The sequence below is a fragment of the Phyllobates terribilis genome, unplaced genomic scaffold (genome assembly GCF_046119375.1).
Source record: "Phyllobates terribilis strain yellow unplaced genomic scaffold, ASM4611937v1 Scaffold_2__4_contigs__length_985480577, whole genome shotgun sequence".
In the NCBI taxonomy this organism is placed as follows: domain Eukaryota; kingdom Metazoa; phylum Chordata; class Amphibia; order Anura; family Dendrobatidae; genus Phyllobates; species Phyllobates terribilis.
This window is the reverse complement of record NW_027362762.1, coordinates 800,517,391-800,543,821: the sequence shown is the minus strand read 5'-3', so window position 1 is coordinate 800,543,821 and position 26,431 is coordinate 800,517,391. Positions and strand designations below refer to the sequence as shown.

Genomic DNA, 26,431 nt, shown 5'->3' with positions numbered 1-26,431 from the left:
AGTGCCAGAGAAGCAGTAACGTGACTGCTAGTGCCAGAGAAGCAGCCACATAACTACTAGTGCCAGAGAAGCAGCCACGTGACTACTAGTGCCTGAGAAGCAGCCACGTGACTACTAGTGCCTGAGAAGCAGCCACGTGACTACTAGTGCCAGAGAAGCAGCAATATGACTACTAGTGCCAGAGAAGCAGCAATATGACTACTAGTGCCAGAGAAGCAGCAATATGACTACTAGTGCCAGAGAAGCAGCCACGTGACTACTAGTGCTAGAGAAGCAGCCACATAACTACTAGTGCCAGAGAAGCAGCCATGTGACTACTCGTGCCAGAGAAGCAGCAACGTGACTACTAGTGCCAGAGAAGCAGCCACGTGACTACTAGTGCCAGAGAAGCAGCCACGTGACTACTAGTGCCTGAGAAGTAGCCACGTGACTACTAGTGCCAGAGAAGCAGCCACGTGACTACTAGTGCCAGAGAAGCAGCAATATGACTACTAGTGCCAGAGAAGCAGCAATATGACTACTAGTGCCAGAGAAGCAGCCACGTGACTACTAGTGCTAGAGAAGCAGCCACATAACTACTAGTGCCAGAGAAGCAGCAATATGACTACTAGTGCCAGAGAAGCAGCCACATAACTACTAGTGCCAGAGAAGCAGCCACATAACTACTAGTGCCAGAGAAGCAGCAACGTGACTACTAGTGCCAGAGAAGCAGCCACGTGACTACTAGTGCCAGAGAAGCAGCCACGTGACTACTAGTGCCAGAGAAGCAGCCACGTGACTACTAGTGCCAGAGATGCAGAAATATGACTACTAGTGCCAGAGAAGCAGCAATATGACTACTAGTGCCAGAGAAGCAGCAATATGACTACTAGTGCCAGAGAAGCAGCAATATGACTACTAGTGCCAGAGAAGGGACTATGTGAAGTCAGTTACAGGTAATTACTTTTTACCTTTAACCCCATAACGACATATGATGCACAATTTCATCATAGGTCGCAAAGGAAAGTATGAATCCTGCTTCATACAAGGAAGATAAAGGCTTTGTTACATAACCAATATCTGCCTATAATGATAGGAACCATCTCTGATCGCTATAGTATAACCATTAAAATCTCTGACAGCGGCATTTAAATGATGGAGTGCACAGACTCCCATCGGCCTTCCATGACACACTCGCTGGGAACCAATGGGCTACCATGGCAGCCGGGGGCTGGTTGAAAGTCCCCGTAACTGCCATGTTAGTCATCATCTGAGGTTCAGTCCAGACTGAGCTTCATAGGAGAAGCTATTTTTCTGGAAGAGATTTCCCAATATATTGCAATACAGAATTGCCATTTTGCAGGACAGAATTGCCATTTTTCGGTCACTGCACATTTGAAAAAAACAAAACATACAATAATAAGTGATTAAAATGTCATAATGTACCCAAAATTGATATCAATAAAATTCAGCTCAGGGTGCAAAAAACAAGCCCCCATACAGTGCCAGGGAAGTTAAAGTAAAAAAAAAATCAGATAATAGTGAAAGAAATCTATTTATTTATTTATTTAAAATATCTCTCGGCAGTAAAATAAAAGAGAGAAGGTTTGAGAGCTCCTTAATTGTACTAATCTGGAGAATCATGTAGCCAAGTCATTTTTAGCTATTTAGCTGCTGTACTTGAAAAAAAAGTGCAAGAACTAAAAATTCTTGAGTCCTTTATTAGGTTAAAGAATGAAATGATGTACTGTGTATTTATGTAATCAGCATAAAGTATGTCATGGTGATTGAAATCAAGGTTACTACTTAGAATCCACTAGCAGATGCATCATTCTTGTTAGGTGGGTGGTTTATCTGTGGAGAATAACAGCTAGCGATAAGAGGGTGGACAGAAAGACAAGTAGTTACACCTCCGCTGCTCAAAGATGTGGGAGACTGAACTGAAAAGTAAATGGAAAAAAAAATTGTATTTGTGGCAAGAGTTAATCTTTATTAGATATAGCCTGGCAATAGGAGGAATAAACAAAACGGGTCAATTTAACAAGTAGAAGTTGTCAAATCATTTCACTCAAGTTTAGGGAAGATGAAGGTAAATCCAATTCTACGTTCTTTTCCAAGTCATATTGAGAATATGTAATAGACAGAAAATTAGGGTGCACTTTTACCCAGTCATCACTCTTGTGGGGCTGCTTTAGCTGCCTTCAACATGAAGGTAAAACTGGGAAATCAGATGTCATTTGTGGTTACACAGAATGCTGTCAAAGTAGGGGGATGAGAGAGAAATCAGATACATGCCAGATCAATGTCAACTGATATTATGGCAGAAGCAGCCAAAGGCTGTATGTAACTACCCTATTGCCCTATGAAAAAGGTCATTTAACCCAAAATGCCCATAGCTCGCCCAAAAACATTAGATCTGTGGCCAGCCAGCCTAAAAGAAAATCTGTCAAGAGCTTTAGGATAACATAAGTAATTACACTGATGGTTACGGCAGAAAAGACAAGCTCAAACAGACCTTCTGGCATCAAATGAAGCTTCTGTTAGAGCTTGTCTTTTATCCTGCCCAGTATTTTGCTGACCCTATTTTTTAGGCAGTAAAACTTAGTTTGATTATTAGAAAATTAGAAGCTTACATTTACTATTTTTATCTCATTTTTACTCAACATTTCATGCCAGCTGTAAAAACTCACATTAAGACCTCATTCACACGTTCAGCATTTGGTCAGTATTTTACATCAATATTTGTAAGCCAAAACCAGGAGTGGAACAATCAGAGGAAAAGTATAATAGAAACACATCACCACTTCTGTATTTATCACCCACTACATATTTTGGCTTACAAATACTGATGTAAAATACTGATGAAATACTGCATGTGTGAACGTAGCCTAGTGATGGAATAAGGTCCATGTTATCAGTATGGCTCATTAGCCTGCAGACTGTAGCATATTTTTGTGGTACTGGTTAACAAAAAAAAAAGGATATTGGGTACCATCATTGCACTCTTCTCTAATTCCACTAGCCAGGCATAATGTAGAAATTTAGAGGGGTGGGTGAGGGCTTGGGAGGGGCTACAACTAATTTTTTGGTCCACTATAAATAAAAAAGTGTTATTTTATAAGTGTTCCTCATTGAATGTACAATATTTCAGACGAGGGATTTCCTTCATAGGTGCAGGTTTAGGAGATGTAAATTAACCATTCAATTTACAGTTTGGTTACAAAGTGGGATTATTAAAAAAAAAAGTGTCAAAATTATACTACTGTTCTGTATAATACAAAATATGAGGCTGATGTAAATGAGAACACCTTGTACTTTAACAAATGTTCCACCAAGAATACTACTGGGAAATAAAAAGACATGTTAAACATGCATAGTTTGCATCTCAAGGCGCTGTGCCGATACTGGGAATTACCGTATTTTTCGGACCATAAGACGCACTTTTTTTCCCCTAAATTTGGGAGGAAAATGGGGGGTGCGTCTTATGGTCCGTACGTAATTTACCAGTGGTGTGGGGAGCGGGATCGTAGGGCCTTCCGTTTCCTCCCTCTATCAGGAAGGCGGCGGCAGCAGAAGAAGAGGTGAGGCGGGCCAGTTTCTGGCTGGGGGCCGGGGCTGGTGTCTGGCTGTGAGGCAGAGCTGAGTGAACGGCTTTCCGGTGGCCGCGGCCATCTTCCTGAAGCTGTGATCTACAGGAAAATGGCCACCGGAGCCGGGGCATGCGCTCTAACACGCCGTTGGCCATTTTCCTGTAGATCACATCTTCAGGAAGATGGCCGCGAGCACCGGAAGCCGCTCTGCCACGCCGCTCACAGCAAGACACCGGCCCCGGTACCAGGCCCCGCCCCCCAGCACCAAGCCTCCAGCACCAGGCATCAGACCCCCAGTCAACAGCTAGACACTGGCCCAAGGCCAGGCACCGGCCCCGCAGCATCTCACCTTTTCTGCTGCAGCCGCTGGGTTCCTGAGGGAGGGAGCGGAGGGCCCTGCGATCCTGCTTCACCACCACTGAAACTCGCTGCTGCTGGAGAACTGGCTTCTCCCACCCAGGGTCCGCAGCATTCCTTCACTTCCGCCGACTTCCTGAAGGACCCTGCCTCCTGTGACCCCACTCCACTGCCCCCCAAGGTAAGATATCTATTCAGACTATAAGAAGGACCACCATCTTATAAAAAATATTTTTTTCCTATTCTCCACCCCAAAATTTGGGGTGCATCTTATAGCTCGAAAAATACGTCAAAATTCAAAATCAGCTTCCAGAAATCATCAGACCAATTATCAGAGCAAGTAAAGTTTTTCTACAATCGCCACCTTAACAATGGTCTTCATTTGTCTGACGACCATATGCAGGAAATATTTTTGATATAAACTTAGGTGCACATGATAGCAGTTTGAAGAATAACTATCTCAATTACATCACCTATAGGGCCAGAATGGATTCCCAACTTTTATACATTTTGTTGTTTTAGCAGAAACATTTTGTATTTATTTCCTAGAATATCTTTATAGCAGTTAAAACCCAGTTTTTGTAATACAGAGCTCCAAATTCCCAATATTCCTGCACCAATTAATAGAGAAAGTTTAGGAGCTTCCTTCAATAAATTGGTTGAATTTATTGGGTTCAATGCATAAAAGTTGAAAACTTTAAAGGGGTTGACCACTGCTATGATACAGATATCATATCTTTGGATAGGTCAACACCAGATGGGCAAAGGTCAGACACTCAGAACCCCAATCAGTTGTCACTAGTTCCAGCAGCGGCCAGATGTAAAACAGTGTACAGAGTGGAAAAACTATTGCTCCGTACACTGTTTAATAGCCATGCCTGGGTACAGATCTGCTCCTAATTATTTCATAGAATGTTAGAGTTGGAATGGACCTCTGGGGTCATCGTATCCAACCCCCTGCTCAATGCAAGATTCACTAAACCATCTCAGACAGATGTCTGTCCAGTCGCTGTTTGAAGACTTCCATTGAAGGAGATCTTACCACCTCTTGTGGAAGCCTGTTCCACTCATTGATCACCCTCACTGTCAAAAAGTTTTTTCTAATATCTAATCTGTATCTTCTCCCATTCAGTTTCATCCCATTGCTTCTAGTCTTTTTTTGTGCAAATGAGAATAAGGATGATCCCTCTACAGTGTGATAGCCCTTGAGATATTTGTAGACAGCTATTAAGTCTCCTCTCAGTCTTCACTTTTGCAAACTAAACATTCCCAAATCCTCGAACCGTTCCTCATAGGACATTGTTTGCAGACCGGTCACCATTCTGGTCGCTCTTCTCTAAACTTGCTTCAGTTTTTCGATGTATTTTTTAAATTGTGGCGCCCAGAACTGGAAGCAGTATTCCAGATGAGGTCTGACCAAAGAGGAGTAGAGGGGGATAATTACTTCACGTGATCTAGACTGTATGCTTCTGTTAACGCAACCCAAAATTATGTTTGTCTTTCTTTTTTGCGGCTGCATCACACTGTTGACTCATGTGCAGTCTGTGATCTATTAGTATACCCAAGCCTTTTTTCACATACAGTGGGTACGGAAAGTATTCAGACCCCTTTAAATTTTTCACTCTTTGTTTCATTGCAGCCATTTGGTAAATTCTAAAAAGTTCATTATTTTTTTTTCATTAATGTACACTCTACACCCCATTTTGACTGAAAAAAAACAAATGTAGAAATTTTTGCAGATTTATTAAAAAAGAAAAACTGAAATATAACATGGTCATAAGTATTCAGACCCTTTGCTCAGTATTGAGTAGAAGCACCCTTTTGAGCTAGTACAGCCACGGGTCTTCTTGAGAATGATGCAACAAGTTTTTCACACCTGGATTTGAGGATCCTCTGCCATTCTTCCTTGCAGATCCTCTCCTGTTCCGTCAGGTTGGATGGTGAACGTTGGTGGACAGCCATTTTCAGGTCTCTCCAGAGATGCTCAATTCGGTTTAGGTCAGGGCTCTGGCTGGGCCAGTCAAGAATGGTCACAGAGTTGTTCTGAAGCCACTCCTTTGTTATTTTAGCTGTGTGCTTAGGGTCATTGTCTTATTGGAAGGTGAACCTTCGGCCAAGTCTGAGGTCCAGAGCACTCTGGAAGAGGTTTTCATCCAGGATATCTCTGTACTTGGCAGCATTCATGTTTCCTTCAATTGCAACCAGTCGTCCTTTCCCTGCAGCTGAAAAACATCCCCTTAGCATGATGCTGGCACCACCATGTTTCACTGTTGGGATTGTATTGGGCAGGTGATGAGCAGGGCCTGGTTTTCTCCACACATACCGCTTAGAGTTATCACCAAAAAGTTCTATCTTCATCTCGTCAGACCAGAGAATCTTATTTCTCATAGTTTGGGAGTTCTTCATATGTTTTGGAGCAAACTCTATGCGGGCTTTCATATGTCTTGCACTGAGGAGAGTCTTCCATCGGGCCACTCTGCCATAAAGGCCCAACTGGTGGAGGGCTGCAGTGATAATTGACTTTGTGGAACTTTCTCCCATCTCCCTACTCCATCTCTGGAGCTCAGCCACAGTGATCTTGTGGTTCTTCTTTACCTCCCTCACCAAGGCTCTTCTCTCATGATTGCTCAGTTTGGCTGGACAGCCAGGTCTAGGAAGACTTCTGGTGGTCCCAAACTTCTTCCATTTAAGGATTATGGAGGCCACTGTGCTCTTAGGAACCTTGAGTAATGCAGAAATTCTTTTGTAACCTTGGCCAGATCTGTGCCTTGCCACAATTCTGTCTCTGAGCTCCTTGGGCAGTTCCTTTGAGCTCATGATTCTCATTTGGTCTGACATGCACTGTGAGCTGTGAGGTCTTATATAGACAGGTGTGTGCCTTTCCAAATCATATCCTATCAGTTTAATTAAACACAGCTAGACTCCAATGAAGGAGTAGAACCATCTCAAGGAGGATCACAAGGAAATGGACAGCATGTGACTTAAATAGGAGTGTCTGAGCAAAGGGTCTGAATACTTATGACCATGTGATATTTCAGTTTTTCTTTTTTAATAAATTTGCAAAAATTTCTACATTTCTGTTTTTTTCAGTCAAGATGGGGGGCAGAGTGTACTTTAATGAGAAAAAAATGAACTTTTTAGAATTTACCAAATGGCTGCAATGAAACAAAGTGAAAAATGTAAAGGGGTCTGAATACTTTCCGTACCCACTGTATGCTGTTGCTTAGCCCTATTCTTCCCATTCTCTATATGCTCTTTACATTTTACTTGCCCAGATGTAGGACTTCGCATTTCTCCCTGTTAAAAACCATTCTGTTAGTTGCTGCCCACAGTTCCAGTTTGTTTAGATCTTTTTGACTCTCTCTTTTCTAGTATTAGCTATCCCTCCTAGCTTTCATCATTTCATCTTAATTACCTCGGAACAGTCTCTAAATAGTCTACAGAATGCTGGTGTTCTGCTCCATACACTCTTTAAATCTGGACACTAACAGACCTAGTAACAACTGATCTTTGGGGGTCCCCGATGTCAGATCACCACCAATCTGAAACTGGTGTTCTATCAACAACTAAGATATTGCTTTAACCCAATAGTCTGCACTGTAATAATATGAAGCAACTACTGCATAGTGGTATTATTACAGAGCAGTGATGAAGTGAGTAGAGGAGCTGTGCCTACAACATCACTTGCGGGTGCTAGCTGTATAATCATCTCACACTACACTCTAATTACAGATAGTTTAACCTTTAGATGCTATAGTCAATGCTGACCACAGTGTCTATGTGGTGAAATGAAAGATCATACATTATTTGCAGTCGTGGCCAAAAGTTTTGAGATGGGCACAAATTTTGGTTTTCAAAAAGTTTGCTAAAAGAAAGACGCTGACATTGGTAACATATCCTGTGTAGCAAATTGATCAGGAAGCACAAGATTGGTAAAACATTGGCAGTGGTATTGGAGGAAGAATAAAAGTCGGTTGCCATCTATTAAATTGTCCAGTATTCCTTTGGCGCTCCCTGAGACCGCTGCACCATTGTTTACTTGTGAAATATCTCCATAAGGAGCCAAAGCGGCAGGAGCAGCCTGGTCTATTTGGATGTGTGAGGACCTGCGGTTATCCAGCCACCGGGTTAAACTACTGAGGACCTGCGGTGACGTGGTATCTGGTCCGGCAGGATCGTGTGACCACTTGAGGAGCACGGAGTTGTGAGGCAAACACCGACAGGACGGTACTACAAATAGAGGTGACCCGGAGCCTCATTAATCACACGCTTAATCTTGGTTGTGTAGACGTACACAACCATCACAGGTGAGTGTACTGGCACTTTTTAAATTATTTAAATAGCCCTGTGAGTCTACACATGCGCCCTTTCTTTTCTTTTCGCTGTGTAGCAAATTGATCAGGAAGCACAAGATTGGTAAAACATTGTTCTAGGTAACCAGATCTAGTGGTGCTCAGCTCACAGTCAAGCCACATGAATCCATAAGCGGCACTTTATTGCGATCGTCGCAAAAGGGGAGGAAACATGAGGAGGTAACCAAGCGACAGCTGTTTCACGTAAATTACGCTTCTTCCGGCTCTGGAAGAAGTGTAGCTTAAGCCAAACAGCTGTCGCCTGTTTACCTCCTCATGTCTCCTCTACTCTTCTTACGACTGCAATAAAGTGTCGCTTTTTTCACGTACCAGTGGCCACTCTTGTTCATGTTATCTTGCCTTCACGCTTATAGGTTCAAAAAGTTTGCTACTTTAGTGTTTTTAGATCTTTTACGCAGATATTTCTATGGTTACTGAAGTACAATTATATGCATTTCTTAAAGGAAATCTGTCAGTAGGATAAGCGTCCAAAAGCCTTCACCTCATTGTGCATGCAGATGAAGTGACACCTGCCTGCCGCGTGGAACAGATCATAGCCAAAGCCTCTTTAGGAGATGACCCTGACACTTGCTGGACTTTCTTGGACACCCTGAAACTTTCTTCATAGCAACAGAACCTCTCTTTGAAGTTTTCAAAGATCCAATAAATGGTTGATAAATAGCTAATCTTACAAGCAGCAATGTCCTTGCCTGGAAAGCCCTTTTGATGCAAAGCAACAATAATTGCAAGTGTTTCTTGGAGGTAACCATGGTTAACTGAAGAAAACTAACAATGATTTGAAGCACCAGCTACCTTCTAAAGCAACTAGTCTGTGCTTATAATTCAATCAGCATGACAAAGTGATTTCAGCTGCCTTGTCTCATTACCACTTTCTCCTGAGCCAGCAAGAACATTGCTATTGACGTAAGCAGGTCGTTTTGTGGCAGTGGAAATGTGTTTTTTTGTGATTAAATTAGTTTTCACAGTAAGGAATGACTTTGCAATTTTTTGCTCATTGTAACAATCTACAGGTAATGTAAATTACCACTATAAAAACTGAAGCATCAACAGAAATGTTCGTAAAAACCAAAATGTGTGCCAGCCTCAAAACGTTTGACCACGACTGTACATGACATACAGAATCCAAAAGAAGCCCGATTTCCTAGTTCATCACTTTGCACGTGATCACATTGGTGTGATTTTTTCATTCAATTACCAATGAGTCATAAAATTAATACTTGATGAAGATGGTCAAAATATCTTAGGCATTCCATAGTGAAGGAGTCCATAAATCTCACTGGAACACCTTTAACATTACATAGGCACTTTGAAACAATGTAAGAAAAAGTTTTGTTGAAATCAATAGGTTCATTGTATAACTGAGACATGAAACATTCAAATATGTATAAGGAACATTACAAAGTACATGCATACAAGGTTATACAATGTATAGATTGTTCAATGAAACCAACACAGCCATTTCCCTTGCATATAACACATTGTATTACTAAAGGATTATTTATTAAATATTAAATAATTGTGTGGTGCACTTACTTATCCAGTTTATGCCCTATCCATCTTTTTTTAAGGTTATCAATGTCATCCTGATCAGCGTGGCAATACCTAAAGCAAGAGAAGGACTTAAGCATACAAGAAGGATAGCGGGTAACAAAGATACAAATCATTTCTTTGCACATATTGCTCTCATCTGCAATGCAGTATGTTTACATGGATTCACAAATCACTGGGTAAAAATAGAAAACTGAGTCATTCGAAATGCACAGAATAGTTCTTCACATCTTGTAATGATACCACAGTGTGACACATTACATATAGAAATACAAATTTGATCAGGAGATAGAAAAGATTCAAATGGAGTTTTAACCCACTTTAATCATCTCGTTACCATCATGGGACTTGGTGGATAAAACTAATATTATAAATAACTTTTTATGCATCTTGAGTCATAGATCTCCACATAAGCATTCTCAGTACATGTCAGATGCTTGGCTGGACTGTCAACTGTCAATCCGATTGATCTATGCACATATCCTAAATAACTATGCCCAGCTAGGTACCGATTCATGAAATCCAGAAACCTCATAAATAATCAATTCCTAGTTGGCCTTAGCAGAATTTAGATTCATTTTGCAAAATGCATTCATTTAGAACTACACCGTCCTATCATTCAGTTAGTAAAAATATAAATTGAATATGGGTTTTGTATAATGGAATAACTTTAAAGTTTAAAAAAGCAAGCTCATTGAAGTTTTTATCCTCTTAATATATTGCAGTCAGCATATTATATAGCACTGTGTACTTACAATTGCTCATTTTGCCTTTCTACCTGGTTAATTATTCTCTTTTCCATTATGTTTATGATATCACATGATTAAAAACAGACTAGATCATTCTAAGTTCTAAGTAGAAACAGGAAGACCTCTTTTTTCCGGTAGGAGTCCCCATTAGCACCACAATTCTACAAACATCACTGCAAAGTCCTTTGCAGGGGGAGGAGCAAAGCAGCTGGGTTAGGAGTTGAAGAGGGAGTGGGGCTGGGCTGGCCAGCTGGCACTGAACTACAAGATGACTCATGCAGTAAAATGACAACTCCTGTTTCTACATACAGCTTAGAAGTATTCAGCTAGTCTGCTTTTAATCTGGTGATGTCATAGACCTAATAGAAAAGAGAAGAATTAACTGGGTAGAAGAGCAAAATGAGCAATTGTATGTACACAGTGCTATATAATATGATGATTGCAATATATTAAGAGGATACAAAATTTGATAGCAGTGCTTCTTTAACAGTAATTTAAGTTTATGGAATATATCTTATTAAATATGCCTGTTTCTCTACTTGGACTGCTCTCCTCATCTCCATGCCTCTGGAATTAACTGATCAATAAACTGGTAAAATTCATATACATGTGACGGAGTTAGGACAGATTTCCAGATTTGAGGGATCAGGTTACAGCTGCTGCCAACAGAAATCTATTGAGAGATGAGGAGGCGAAAGAGAATGTGGAGGGAGCAGCTGCAGAGAGAGATTGAGGCCACTTCTAGAAATTGTTCTAAGTATCTCACCCCAGTTCTGGACTTAAAGCTGCATTGCTCATTACAACTGTTTGATTTTCTTTTATGCTGCTTGTCTGAGTGAGAGAAATTTTAGGGCTGTATGATCTCCTCTTTGTGTGCAGTGTATGAGAGGCATTATAGCAGCTAGTTTTAGCTCACTTTGGAGTAAAACACAGTTAAGATGGACATTAAACACAAAGCTTCCAGATAATTGTCAGATGCATGTCATCACCAGATATAGTGTTACTACCTATTTGTACTAACAGCTTATTCTGAAAAGCCACCTATAACGACAATTACTCATTAAAGGTGTTGTCCAAACGTAAAATACATATATTTTTATCATTCTTTTTTTGCATGCATTTATGAATAAATAATAATAATACAGAGTTATACCTACCTTTCAGTACAACTGTGGATCCAGCGCAGGTCGAAGACCTCAGCCGATGTAGTATCTGCTCTGCTTAGAAGTCCCAGAAGCCTGTGATTGGTTGAAATAGTCAGGTGACTAGAAAAAAGCAAAGTCAGGTGACTAGAAGAAAGCAAAGTCACCTGACCTTTGCAGCCAATTACAAGCTTCAGTGGTGCTGGAACGTCTGATCAGGACAGATATCACTTGCGGCGCAGCCTACACTGGATCTACAGGGGCGTAGGAAAGGGAGTGTGTGCTTGTTCATTAATTTTAATCAATCGGTGCATAAAATATATATATGTTTTACTATCAGACAACCCCTTTAAACATCCACCCAACCCAGCTATAAAGGCTATGCATGGCGCTGTGTACTCAGTGCTGTATTTTATAAATATATGTAGTTGTTCCTTTACTGCGCTGTTTGGCAGGCCAGCGGAGATTATCCTCACACCGATTATACCTTGATAGCCTATCAATAATTCAGAAGAAGCCCTTTTTTGTAAGATGGTTCTGTTCAAAAATAGAATTTTTTTTGCTCTATTTTTCACAGGTCTAATATATATACTGGATAGAGAGACACAGATAGAGAGACATATACTGGATTTGTTACAAATGGATGACAAGTGGACATGTGAACACAGCCTTAGCAATTATCAAACAAACATTAACTATCTAGGATGAACTTTTAGAATCCCAGTTTACATCTGTATTAATGCAAGAAATAAACTGGTACCCTTCTCCCCAAGCAGCATAAAAGAAGGACTACGATACTGAATTAGAATAAGTATTAGTACAAAAATATTATCTCGGTTTAATCTACACACATCCTGATTATCCATGTAAGAACATGAAATGTAATTAATTCCCGGTATCATGGGCATTCATCAGTCAATCTTATCTGTCATTAAGAATTCACAGCATCCAAGTGTTCATACTAAATACAATATACAGAAACACACACTGGAATTAAAGAAATAATTTCAAAATGTGTTTCCAAAAACTATTAAACTAAGAAGAACAAAAGGTTTTCAGTGCAGAAGGACTAATTAATTAAAAACTGTATGTTAATTTAATTAAAAGACTCCTTGTACAAAACATTGGACACCACACTTTGTGTCAGGTACTTTCCTACAAACTTAAAGGGAATCTGTCAGCAGGTTTTTGCTATGTAATTTGACAGCACCAGATTCCAGTGATGTGTCACTTAGTTTACTAGGTGCAGCAATTATGATAGTCGGTTTTCTGTGCTGCAGATTCAACAGAGCTCAGTTATTGAGCTGTGTATAACCTGCCCACACCACAGCTTTCTGAGTACATTGTATAGTGACAGAGCTGCTGATCACTGCTGGGGGGTGGATGGACTACCCTGCACATGCCCAGTCCTGAAATTATAATCTGCTGATATAACACTGCTTGTATTGAAACAGCACGGCCAAGTAGGTGACACGTTGCTCTGAATCATGTACTCTGCTCCTAAATTATCTGATTACATAGCAAAAACATGCTGACAGATTCCCTTAAATGATATTTAGTGTTTGGTGCACACTTTCGGAGTGGAGTTCCAGTTTGTTTCAGGCATCACGCACCAAATACACAAAGAAAAATAATCTGACCTGGAGTTCTTGTAACATTTTTCTGTTGAGATTCTAAATCCACACCCATCTCTCCCTGACACATTAGTAGTATAAAGAACTTCATAGAAAGGGCACTTCACCTGAGCCCTTTATTTTTCAACTTTCTCCAGTAAATTTGTATAAATGTACTGATAAATCTGCACCATTCTGCCAATCTTCAATGTAACAGCATTGCTCAAGGTTAACAAGGACTGACCAGTAATTAATCTAAAGGGCTTTCCCTTTAAATAAAAAATCTTAAAATGGTTCAGATTGGTATAACATATATAAAAGCATCAATTTTCACCCTTACTATTACCCTGCAGTCCCACTTTGTCTGGTCTATGATTATTATTATTATAATATTATTATGTGTATATCTTTTCCTTGTCCCTTGATACCAAAATAACAGGAAATGCTATTCAATCAATAGAGTCAATCAATAATAGATAAGGAGGGTCACCAATGTAACTAATCACTGGCAAAGTGGGCATTTTCAGCCTTATCTGGTGTATGTGGAGTTGTGCCCATGAAAATCAGCGGGACGGAGTAAGTATCGGAATGGGTGTTGAGGAGAGGGTATCAATAACAAAATAACAGTCCTTTTACAAATATTTTTGTCCACTTTTAATCTAGCACTAACATGCAGCAGCCTATTTTAGGTTAGCATATTTTTTTGGACTGAGTTTTGGGTTCGTGTCTTATAAGTAATTATATATTTTTGTATTCCAATCTCACAATCCAGAAATTTGATCTTCTGATACACATGGGGTCATTAGTGCCAAAGTAAAGGAATTCCATTACAAAATGAATTTACTGTAGATAAAAAAGAATCAGTAAGTGGTAAATCCAGCCTTAGGGTAGCGTCATCACTGGAACGAATACTTTTTAACCGGTCTACCTCAGAAACTGTAGTAGTAACAATTTAGGACAGGTAAAATGAAGTACATTTTAACATAAGCTTGTGGTGACAAACAATATAAAGCCTAAGTCCTCATCTGCTGTGTGTTCCATTGGTACATGCCATGTCTCTATAGGGTCCTCAGTCTGTGCGGTTTATACCTCCAAGGGGGTTTATGTCATGTCTCTATAGCATCTTCATCCCGTGCTGGGTGTCCACCAAGGGATACATGGCTTGTCTCTATGCAGCCCTCAGCCTATGCTGTATGTCCCACCAAAGGGTAATTACCTTGTCTCTATGAGGTCCTCAGCCTGTGCTGTGTGTCCCTCCAAGGGTACATGCCATGTCTCTATAAGGTCCTACACTTGTGCTGTATATCCCACCAAGGGGTACATGCCATGTCTCTATGCAGTCCTCAGCCTATGCTGTATATCCCACCAAAGTGTAAATACCTTTAATCCGAAGGACATGCTGTGGCATGACCTTAAAAAGGTGGCATATGCTTGGAAACCCTCCAATGTGGCTGAATTACAACAATTTTGCAAAGATGAGTAGGCTAAAATTCCTCTACAGCGTTGCAAACGACTCATTGCTAGTTATCGCAAATGCTTGACTGCAGTTGTTGCAGCTAAAGGCAGCCCAACCAGTTATTAGGTTTAGGGGGCAATCACGTTTTCACACAGGGCCCTGTAGGTTTGGATTTCTTTTTCCCTTAAGAATAAAGACCTTCATTTAAAAACTGCATTTTGTGTTTACTTGTGTTATCTTTGTCTAATATTTAAATTTAAAATTTGTTTTGTGATCTGAAACATTTAAAGTTTGACAAACATGCAAAAGGATAAGAAATCAGGAAGGGGGCAAACACTTTTTCACACCACTGTATGATTATTGCCTTGTGGGTATTAGATGATATTTATCTAGTGAGGTGTGTGAAAGCATTGGGAGACATTACTGTATGACATAATAAATATATCACTTATACCAATATTATAAACCTTTAGAAATCCTACCTGTCCAACCAAGCAAGAAGACTCTTTGCTGAACCAATAAGATCTACAACAGATGTCAGGAAATCATTCGGCAATTTTCTGCTGCTCTTTCCATCATAATGGCCACTTCTCCTTCTACCAGTTATAAAATTTTGTAGATTTTTGGCAGATGCATTTAATTTATGTGAAAGAGTTTTTAGATTTTCTGTTTCCAATCCATAGTTCTGCAAATAAATATAAAGATATTAATACGAATATTAAATGCAACATTTAGATCATGGACAGACAGAATGAGCCAAAAGTCATTTCTGCTGTGCAAACTACTCATGGAATGATATGTAGTGCTCCAGTTATCATCTCCACAGCTACATTGTGTTTTATACTGTTTTATGTCTCAGCAGCTACAGAACATCATATTCATATAGCAATAGCTGTAGATATACTATTTATAAAGAACACACGCTTTTCTCATCAGCCCACCAATGGTGGTCAGCAAGAAGAATATTGCATGTAAAAACATAAAGAAGAAACCGTCACCATCAATATCTAAATGATGGATGTTGTGTGTCAATGAGGATGTTTTCAGAGGTATATGGAGTAGATGGGAAAAGGCACAACGCCTTTCATCATATGGCAATTTTCTAAGAGATCTCTGGTGTTTTATATACCAGCTGCATACATTGTAAGAATATTTATATATTTTTTTATAGTTCATTCAGTGGTGCTAGTTTTGTCTCTACTTATTGAGTTGTAGTGTGATTTTTAGTAACCAAAATTTAGAAATACAAACAAGTCCAAGGCAACCTGAGTATGATCAATTAGTGATTTTGGCGGAGCACAAAACACAGGCATTTCGGCACACAGGCCTTGCTTAAGCTGTATGGAGGCCTGTGTACCAAAATGTTTCAATTTTTGCTCCACAAAACAGCAGTAACAATGTATTTATAAGGTTTTGGACAAGGTTGAAAGTCTAATTCCTTAAAGACCTGGTGGAAAAACCCACTTTGATACACTAGTAGTCAAGTTACAAGATAATGACAGCATTTATTATGGCAGTTACCTAACAGCATGTTATATCAATGGCCCGGATTCATTAAGACTGATGTTTTGCCCACTAGTCTTAATGAAGGCACCGCTGGAGTAAGATGCACCTAATTCATTAAGAGGCACATGTCATTACAACTGGCGTGTGCGTCCACCAGAAATGTTACTCCAGTCAGGGAATGGAGTACATTTCAGGTGTAATTTTTGCCACTAGGGTGGTGTAAATTTTTGTTGGCTTTCTCCTATCTTTGGCAGAGCTGGCTGGTACTGGCGAAAAAACGCTAAAGCTGCATATTTTTTCACAACTTTGAGTAGTGCTAACATTTTGTGACATTTCAAGGTGTTTTCACCAGTAAAATGAATTGATAAATTGGGGTTTTAGTTTTAGGAGAAAGCCATGGCAAATCAGTTACAAACTAACCTCAAGCCATCCATTTAAATGACTTAATGGGGTTGTCCAGTCCAAATAGATAAGTCTGCAGTCACTTTATTTGACTGCAGACTTATGAATCCCCCCAACGCGTGGCAGGGTTTCGCCGGTTTGTGACCTGGGACTAGAGGGTATATATGAGTTTTACATACTCCCGGCCAGAGCCTGTCTAGGGGTGAGGTCTTGCTCCATACACTTGTATTGAGCGAGGCCATACCCCGACTAATGACGCGGCCTTCCAGTGGGCCTCGGCTCACTCAATACAAGTGTATGGAATGAGGCTGCGCCCACTGGAAGGACTCTGGCCAGGAGTATGTACAACGTATACACACCCTCCAGCCCTGGCCCAGAAACCGGCGAATCCCCGCAGCGCACAGTGCCTGTGCTGGGGGAATTTATGGGTCTGCAGTCACACAGAGTGACTGCAGATTTATCGATTTGGACCGGACAACCCATTTAAAACCACTTTATACCAGTAATTCTACAATATCTTTATATAAATCATTAACATTTTACTTACTAATGCACACAACAAGTCTACTGCTTCCAAGATTAGTTCCTGGTGTCCAATCCTTGAGACTCCCAGTTCTTCCAGTTCTTGATGAGTAATACGGAGTAACTGGTCCCCAGCAATTTTCTCCCTCTCAAAGTTTTTGATGTATTGTTGCAGACAGTCATCGAGACCTGATAAAGAATTAATTGAGGTGGTGAAGTGTTTGATTTAACAATATAATTCTAGTGATTTTATTTAAAAAAAAAAAAGAAAAAAAAGTACAACCAATAATATAAAAAAAATCTTAAAAAAGGAACCGGTCACCTGACTCCTGCTGCCCAAACCATGGACAGCATGAATCAGAGCCAGTCTGTATGATTGTAGCCAGGTATATACTGTATCTTCTTAAAAATATAGTTCACAGATCCAGCTGGAGAAAATAGCCTCAGACAAGATTAGTCCGATGCCAACTTGGCTTTGGCTACTAGAGGTGATTGACAAGTCTTTTACATAGCAAGAGACCTGCAGTGGTGCTGAGACGAGTTGGCCAATGGCGGACCTTTAGGGCTTGTTCACATTGCCGTAGAACACGGCCGAGTGCTATCTGATGTTTTATGGGAAAGTACTCAGCCCAATGTAACTCAATGGGGCAGTGCAGATCTGCGATTATTTTCTCATGCCGATTCGGCTACAATATTCGGATCATGCGCACCCATACATGTCTATGGGTGTGTATGAAACATCGGACCTCACTCGGATGTCATCCGAATGCAGTCCGATGTATGCTCACAGAGACAATGGACAAGTTGGAGAAGTTACGTTCTCCATCTTCACTGCACCTGTGCTGCGATTCTGTGACGGAAGAGAATCTGATAACACTCGGCTCAATCTCTGACAGAGTTTGAGCGGAGTGTCATTAGCATTATCGGCCCAATTCTCTCGCACGAGAGAATATATACAGTCATGGCCAAAAGTATTGAGAATGAGACAAATAGTAATTTTTCCAAAGTTTACTGCTTCATTTTTTGTAATGGCAATTTGCATATACTCCTGAATGTCAAAGAGTGATTAGCTTAACAGCAATTACTGTACTTGCAAAGTCAATATTTGCCCAGAAAATGAACTTTAACCCCCAAAACACATTTCAACATCATTGCAGTCCTGCCTTAAAAGGAGCAGCTAACATCGTTTTAGTGATTGATCCATTAACACATGTGTGGGTGTTGATGAGGACAGGGCTGGCGATCAATCAGTCATGATTAAGTAAGAATGACATCACTGGACACTTTAAAAGGAGGCTGGTTCTTGGTATCATTGTTTCTCTTCAGTTAACCATGGTTATCTCTAAAGAAACACGTGCAACCATCATTGCACTGCACAAAAATGGCCTAACAGGGAAGAGTATCGCGGCTACAAAGATTGCACCTCAGTCAACAATCTATCGCATCATCAAGAACTTCAAGGAGAGAGCTTCCATTGTTGTCAAAAAGGCTCCAGGGCACCCAAGAAAGACCAGCAAGCGCCAGGACCGTATCTTAAAACTGTTTCAGCTGCGGGATCGGACTACCAGCAGTGCCGAGCTTGCTCAGGAATGGCAGCAGGCTGGTGTGAGTGCTTATGCACGCACTGTGAGGCAGAGACTCTTTGAGCAAGGGCTGGTTTCAAGGAGGGCAGCAAAGAAGCCACTTCTCTCCAGAAAAAACATCAGGGACCGACTGATATTCTGCAAAAGGTACAGGGAGTGGACTGCTGAGGACTGGGGCAAAGTCATTTTCTCTGATGAATCCCCTTTTCGATTGTTTGGGACATCTGGAAAACAGCTTATTCGGAGAAGAAGAGGTGAGCGCTACCACCAGTTTTGTCTCATGCCAACTGTAAAGCATCCTGAAACCATTCATGTGTGGGGTTGCTTCTCAGCCAAGGGAATCGGCTCACTCACAGTCTTGCCTAAAAACACAGCTATGAATAAAGAATGGTACCAGAATGTCCTCCAAGAGCAACTTCTCCCAACCGTCCAAGAGCAGTTTGGCGCCCAACAATGCCTTTTCCAGCATGATGGAGCACCTTGCCATAAAGCAAAGGTGATAACTAAATGGCTCATGGAACAAAACATAGAGATTTTGGGTCCATGGCCTGGAAACTCCCCAGATCTTAATCCCATTGAGAACTTGTGGTCAATCATCAAGAGACGGGTGGACAAACAAAAACCAACAAATTCTGGCAAAATGCAAGCATTGATTATGCAAGAATGGACTGCCATCAGTCAGGATTTGGTCCAAAAGTTGATTGAGAGCATGCCAGGGAGAATTACAGAGGTCTTGAAGAAGAAGGGTCAACACTGCAAATATTGACTTGCTGCATTAACTCATTCTAACTGTCAATGTAACCTATTGGTACTCATAATATGATTGCAATTATATTTCTGTATGTGATATAAACATCAGATAAACACTAATAGAAACCAGAGGCCAGCAGATCATGTGAAAATATAATTTTGGTGTCATTCTCAAAACTTTTGGCCATGACTGTACTCCAGTGTGAGCAAACCCTTTAAGTGTACTTTTACTGAAATGCCAGGAGCGTTTTACAGAAAAATATACCTGCCCGCAATTGTGCATGTAGGCTCTGGTTCTTGCTGGCCACAGTTTGGGCAGCATGAATAAGGTGATACATTCCTTTTAAACACTTTATCATTAGATAAAACAGGACAAAGGAAATATTCCAATCTCTTGGAATTTAAAAGTTTATTTTGATATATAGTCACAATAAAGGTTGGTCAGTATGGAACCCACATTTAATATTTAAAAGGGATTGTCCACTTTATTTTTTTAACAAATATGTTAGGGCCCTTTCTACAACATTACTAAATGTATATATTACTGCTTCTACTCCTTTGTAAAGTGCTGTCCTGTATTAGCGCAACCTTCTCTACAGACTACATTGCTCCCATTCTCAACATGTTTGCTGATGGAGGAGCAGTGACCAGATCTGGTCATCAGCCTTCTCCAATCAGAAAAAGCATTTCCAAGCACAGTGTTTTTCAAATTTAAGAGGCCTGTGGACAGGTCTGGTCTTATACCGCTCTACCAGCAGTCATTTTGGGAACAGGAGGCAAAGATAAAGAAGCACAGAAGTAACAGTGGCTTGTGGATGGTTAGGGGTCAGTTATAGATTCTAGTATTGGGGCACAGGAGTATCATTTCATGCCTGTGCATATGACTACCTCCTCTATGCATTATTTAGCAATAAGCACTTGGTCACTATTGATAGATTAGAACGTTGGCAGTGGTCTTCAAAAAAATAAAAGTAGCTGAAAGGGAATAGCATTTTTCAAAGTCTGACCATGACAAAAAATGACAACTTTACTAACACCATTGCCTTTTTATTGTATGAATAAATGTAATAAAAGTTCAATAAGTGCAGACCAAGGACTTATCTGAAGTCTGGTAAAGTGTCCAAAGAACTCAGATCTTCACTGAATCGACAGCAAACATGTTCTAAAACGAATTGTAATTTATCTGCTGCAGATCGTTTCAACCGATGCAACATAGTAATTTTTAAATGGACAGTCGTATAAAGATAAAGGAATTCTCTGAGAATATTATTGGATTTGGATAAATCCTTCGACTGTGCTGACTTCATGTTAATTGTTTTTATAAAGAAGTTTGCCAAAATCAGCGGTATAGATATCATGAGTTCAACCTGCACATGAGCCCAACAGGTATGGGGCTCTTCTCAGCTAACAAGCAGCTTTTAATGGTCTATTTCTCAGCTGGTGTCAAAGACAATAAATATCATAGCTAACAATCAGTGAATTGTTATAAGGTCATAAAGTGTCGTCGTATGATTAAATATTGGATAAAAAGTGGCCCATGTACTATTCTTGGACAGGGGCCCATATTGGTCTCCACCCCTGGGCTAAATTAATTGATTGCGTACTGACAGTGATATTTATAAACAGAATCTTGTGTATTAATCCACGGATCTCCAGCTATCAGACATACCCAAGCGATTTGCCACTGATGTCTTATCTTTAAAAAAAAAAAATCTCTTTTAAGTTTCAACTTTTAATGCATTATAATTGTGGCCAAGAATATTTGATCATCCAGAACCAACCAGATTCCCTTGATGCTGGATTAAAGTGATCTTTCCATAAAAAAAAAAAAAGTAAAACTTCTTTAAGGCTTCGTAACTTTCATTAACTTATTGGGATTTCCTTGTAGTTATTATTACAAATTATTGATTGCTCAAGATGACACAGATTTCAAACATTTAACAATGCACTAGGGCATATTAGAAATGGTTTAAAAACCTTGGTACTGGTGAGTCATCCAAATCTCACAACAAAAGGTTTTACTCTTACAATTCATGCTGTGTAAAACAACCCAGGCCACAGCAGAAGTCTTAAATACAATATACAGGTGCTTCTCACAAAATTAGATTATCATCAAAAAGTAAATTTATTTAAGTTTAGTACAAAAAGTGGAACTCATATTATATAGAGTCATTACAGAGTGATCTATTTCAACTGTTTACTTCTGTTAGGCTGCATGCCCACTATGCGTTTTTTAAGCGTTTCCGCAACGCAATTTCCGTAAAAAACACTTGGTAATAGGTCTGCAATGGTCCTCAATGATAATCCGCATGTGCTCTGCACATGCTGTGGAAATTTCCGCTACGGATTATCATTGCGGAAAAAAACGCAGCACGTCCATTGTTTTTGCGGAATTGCAGCGTTTTAGCCACCATTGACTTGCATTGGACCGCATAACATCTGCATGACTACACGTACACATGCAGATAATATGCGATTCAATGCTCGGATGGTACCCGGGTCTGGAGAAGAGGAGACTCTCTTCCAGACCCGGGTACCATAGTATCTGTAGTTAAAAAGTAATTAAAATAAACATATACTTATCTTCTGATGGCCCCCTGTCTGCTCCCGGCGGCGCTGCTGGCTCTTCGGCTGCTCGCGGTGGTAAAAGGACCTTCCATGACGTCATTTAGTCATGTGACAGGTCACGCGACCGCCGTCGTCAGCGGTCGCGTGACCTGTCACATGACTAAATGACGTCCTGGAAGGTCATTTTACACCACCGCGAGCCGGCGAAGACACCAGACGCACCGGAGAAGGAGACTGGGGGCCATCAGAAGGTGAGTATAATGTTTTTTTTTTTTATTTTTCACCATTTTTATTCCTTTTTTTTCACTATTGCATTTGCAGCATAGTAACTTGGTTATACTATATAAATCCATGCTGGCTGCATGGATTTATATAGTGTGACCAAGTTGTCAAGCACTTTTCCAAGTAATGCAAAAATCGCTTGGAAAAGCGCTTGACAATCCGCATGCGAAATTGCATGTGCAAAATGCTTCACTTACATTTCTACCTGGCAGAAAAGAATGCACGTAAAATCCACATGCGTTTTTTCTGCCAGGGAGAATCCACAGCATTTCTGCATCGTGAGCACATAGCCTTAATGTTGATGATTATGGCTTACAGCCAGTGAAAACACAAAAGTCATTATCTCAGTGAATTAGAATAATTAACAAAAAACACCTGCAAAGGCTTTCGATGCGTTTAAAAAGGTCCCTTAGTCTGTTTCAGTAGGCTCCAATCATTAGGAAGACTGCTGACATGACAGATGTCCAGAAGGCAGTCATTGACACACTCCACAACGAGGGTAAGCCACAAAAGGTCATTGCTAAAGAAGTTGGCTGTTCACAGAGTGCAGTATCCAAGCATATTAATGGAAAGTTAAGTGGAAGGAAAAAGTGTGGTAGAAAAAGGTGCACAAGCAACCAACATAACCGCATCCTTGAAAGGATTGTTAAGAAAAGGCCATTCAAAAATTTGAGGGAGATTCACAAGGAGTGGACTGCTGCTGAAGTCATTGCTTCAAGAGCCACCACACACAAATGTATCCAGGACATGGGCTACAAGTGTCGCATTCCTTGTGTCATGACCAATAGACAACGCCAGAAGTGTCTTACCAGGGCAAAGGAGAAAAAGACCTGGACTGTTGCTCAGTGGTCCAAGGTGTTTTCAGATGAAAGTAAATTTTGCATTTCATTTGGAAATCAAGGTCCTAGAGTCTGGAGGGAGAGTGGAGAGGCACACAACCCAAGCTGCTTGAGGGCTAGTGTAAAGTTTCCACAATCAGTGATGGTTTGGGGAGCCATGTCATCTGCTGGTGTAGGTCCACTGTGTTTTATCAAGACCAAAGTCAGCGCAGCCGTCAACCAGGAAATTTTAGAGCACTTCATGCTTCCTTCTGCCGACAAGCTTTTTGGAGATGGAAATTTCATTCTCCAGCAGGACTTGGCACCTGTCCACACTGCTAAAAGTACCAATACCTGGTTTAAATACAACAGTATCACTGTGATTGACTGGCCAGCAAACTCGCCTATGGGGTATTGTCAAGAGGAAGATGAGAGACACCGGACCCAACAATGCTGACGAGCTGAAGGCTGCTATCAAAGCAACCTGGGCTTCCATAACACCTCAGCAGTACCACAGGCTGATCGCCTCCATGCCACACCGCACTGAGGCAGTAATTGATGCAAAAGGAGCCCTGACCAAGTATTGAGTGCATTTACTGAAAATACATTTCAGTAGGCCAACATTTCGGATTTTAAAATCATTTTTCAAGCTGTTGTTATAAAGTATTCTAATTTACTGAGATAATGACTTTTGTGTTTTCATTGGCTGTAAGCCATAAACATCAACATTAACAGAAATAAACGCTTGAAATAGATCACTCTGTTTGTAATGACTCTATGTAATATACAGTTATATGAAAAAGTTTGTCCACCACTATTAATCTTAAGCTTAATGTTTTATAAAAATTGGTGTTTTTGCAACAGCTATTTCAGTTTGATATATGTAATAACTGTTGGACACAGTAATGTTTCTGCCTTGAAATGAGGTTTATTGTACTAACAGAAAATGTGCAATCTGCATTCAAACAAAATTTGCCAGGTACATAAGTATGGGCACCCTTATCATTTTCTTGTTTTAAATACTCCTACCTACTTTTTACTGACGTACTAAAGCACTTTTTTGGATTTGTAACCTCATTGAGCTTTGAACTTCATAGCCAGGTGTATGCAATCATGAGAAAAGCTACTTAAAGTGGCCACTTGCAAGTTGTTCTCCTGTTTGAATCTCCTCTGAAGAGTGGCATCATGGGCTCATCAAAACAACTGTCAAATGATCTGAAAACAAAGATTATTCAACATAGTTGTTCAGGGGAAGGATACAAAAAGCTGTCTCAGAGATTTAACCTGTCAGTTTCCATTGTGAGGAACATAGTAAGGAAATGGAAGAACACAGGGACAGTTCTTGTTAAGGCCAGAAGTGGCAGGCCAAGAAAAACATCAGAAAGGCAGAGAAGAAGAATGGTGAGATCAGTCAAGGACAATCCTCAGACCACCTCCAGAGAGCTGCAGCATCAACTTGCTGCAGATGGTGTCACTGTGCATCGGTCAACTATACAATGCACTTTGCACAAGGAGAAGCTGTATGGGAGAGTGATGCGAAAGAAGCCGTTTCTGCAAGCATGCCACAAACAGAGTCGGCTGAGGTATGCAAAAGCACATTTGGAGAAGCCAATTTCTTTTTGGAAGAAGGTCCTGTGAACTGATGAAACCAAGATTGAGTTGTTTGGTCATACAAAAAGGCGTTATGCTTGGTGGCAAAAAAACACAGCATTCCAAGAAAAATACTTGCTACCCACAGTAAAATTTGGTGGAGGTTCCATCATGCTTTGGGGCTGTGTGGCCAATGCCGGCACCGGGAATCTTGTTAAAGTTGAGGGACGCATAGATTCCACTCAGTATCAGCAGATTCTTGACAATAATGTTCAAGAATCAGTAATAAAATTGAAGTTACGCAGGGGATGGATCTTTCAGCAAGACAATGATCCAAAACACCGCTCCAAATCTACTCAGGCATTCATGCAGAGGAACAATTACAATGTTCTGGAATGGCCATCCCAGTCCCCAGACCTGAATATCATTGAACATCTGTGGGATCATTTGCAGAGGGCTGTCCATGCTCGGCGACCATCAAACTTAACTGAACTGGAATTGTTTTGTAAAGAGGAATGGTCAAAAATACTTTCATCCAGGATCCAGGAACTCATTAAAAGCTACAGGAAGCGACTAGAGGCTGTTATTTTTGCAAAAGGAGGATCTACTAAATATTAATGTCACTTTTCTGGTGAGGTGCCCATACTTATGCACCTGTCAAATTTTGTTTGAATGCAGATTGCACATTTTCTGTTAGTACAATAAACCTCATTTCAAGGCAGAAACATTACTGTGTCCAACAGTTATTACATATATCAAACTGAAATAGCTGTTGCAAAAACACCAATTTTTATAAAACATTAAGCTTAAGATTAATAGGGGTGCCCAAACTTTTTCATATAACTGTATGAGTTTCACTTTTTGTAATGAAGAACTGAAATAAATTAACTTTTTGATGATATTCTAATTTAGTGAGAAGCACCTGTATATTCTGTACATTTAAAGATTTGTCAAGTGACAATTGCAAACTGAAGTGGTCTTAATTTAATAGAATGTAGCCTAGCGAAGTCTGGGGTGCACAGATGCCAGCACTAGTTAAAGGGAATCTGTCACCCCATTGCATGTACCTAACCTACTACTATGGGCATGCAGGTTCTAGAATACTTAAAATAGTCATACGTGTATGCCTCATATCCGCGGTCTTGTTATGCAGAAATCATCTTTTAATCCTTTATGTTAATGCGTTTTTTCCAGGCTCTGCGGGGTGCGGTGCCTGGAAGAAAACTCTGCCTCCGGTCCCATATATTGTTCCTGGACAGAGGCCCTCTTTCGTGTGTGTCCGTCCCTGGAATGTGTTATATAACAATTGCCTTCTGAACATTCCACCACTTAGGTGGTTTTGCCAGTATCGGTTTCCTTTGGTGTAGTGATCAAATATTGTACAATCACTTCGCGACTGCAGCCAATCAATGGCTTTTGGCCACAGTCAGACGGCTGTATTTGGTTCATAGTTGGCCGAGTTTGGGGTTTAAGAACCTGACTGGCCGCACAGAGCCCCGACAACACCAACTAACAACATGTTGCATAGTTTCATAGTTTAAGGTTGAAGCATGACATGAGTCTATAGAGTTCTACCAATAACCTAACATGTTTATACAGAGGA

At 40.4% G+C, this 26,431-nt stretch overlaps 1 protein-coding gene across 6 annotated transcripts in view; it reads right to left on the bottom strand.

Annotated features, from left to right (window-relative positions):
• CNKSR2 (connector enhancer of kinase suppressor of Ras 2) overlaps nt 1-26,431 on the bottom strand; it is a 537,182-nt gene that overhangs the window by 403,049 nt on the left and 107,702 nt on the right. For all 6 annotated transcript variants that reach the window (XM_073667499.1, XM_073667498.1, XM_073667500.1 and 3 more), the window contains exons 2-4: nt 17,263-17,426; nt 15,290-15,492; nt 9,833-9,901 (exon numbers count right to left, since the gene is read on the bottom strand). In XM_073667499.1, the coding sequence (XP_073523600.1) occupies nt 9,833-9,901; nt 15,290-15,492; nt 17,263-17,426 (436 nt within the window). The remainder of the gene's footprint in view (nt 1-9,832; nt 9,902-15,289; nt 15,493-17,262; nt 17,427-26,431) is intronic.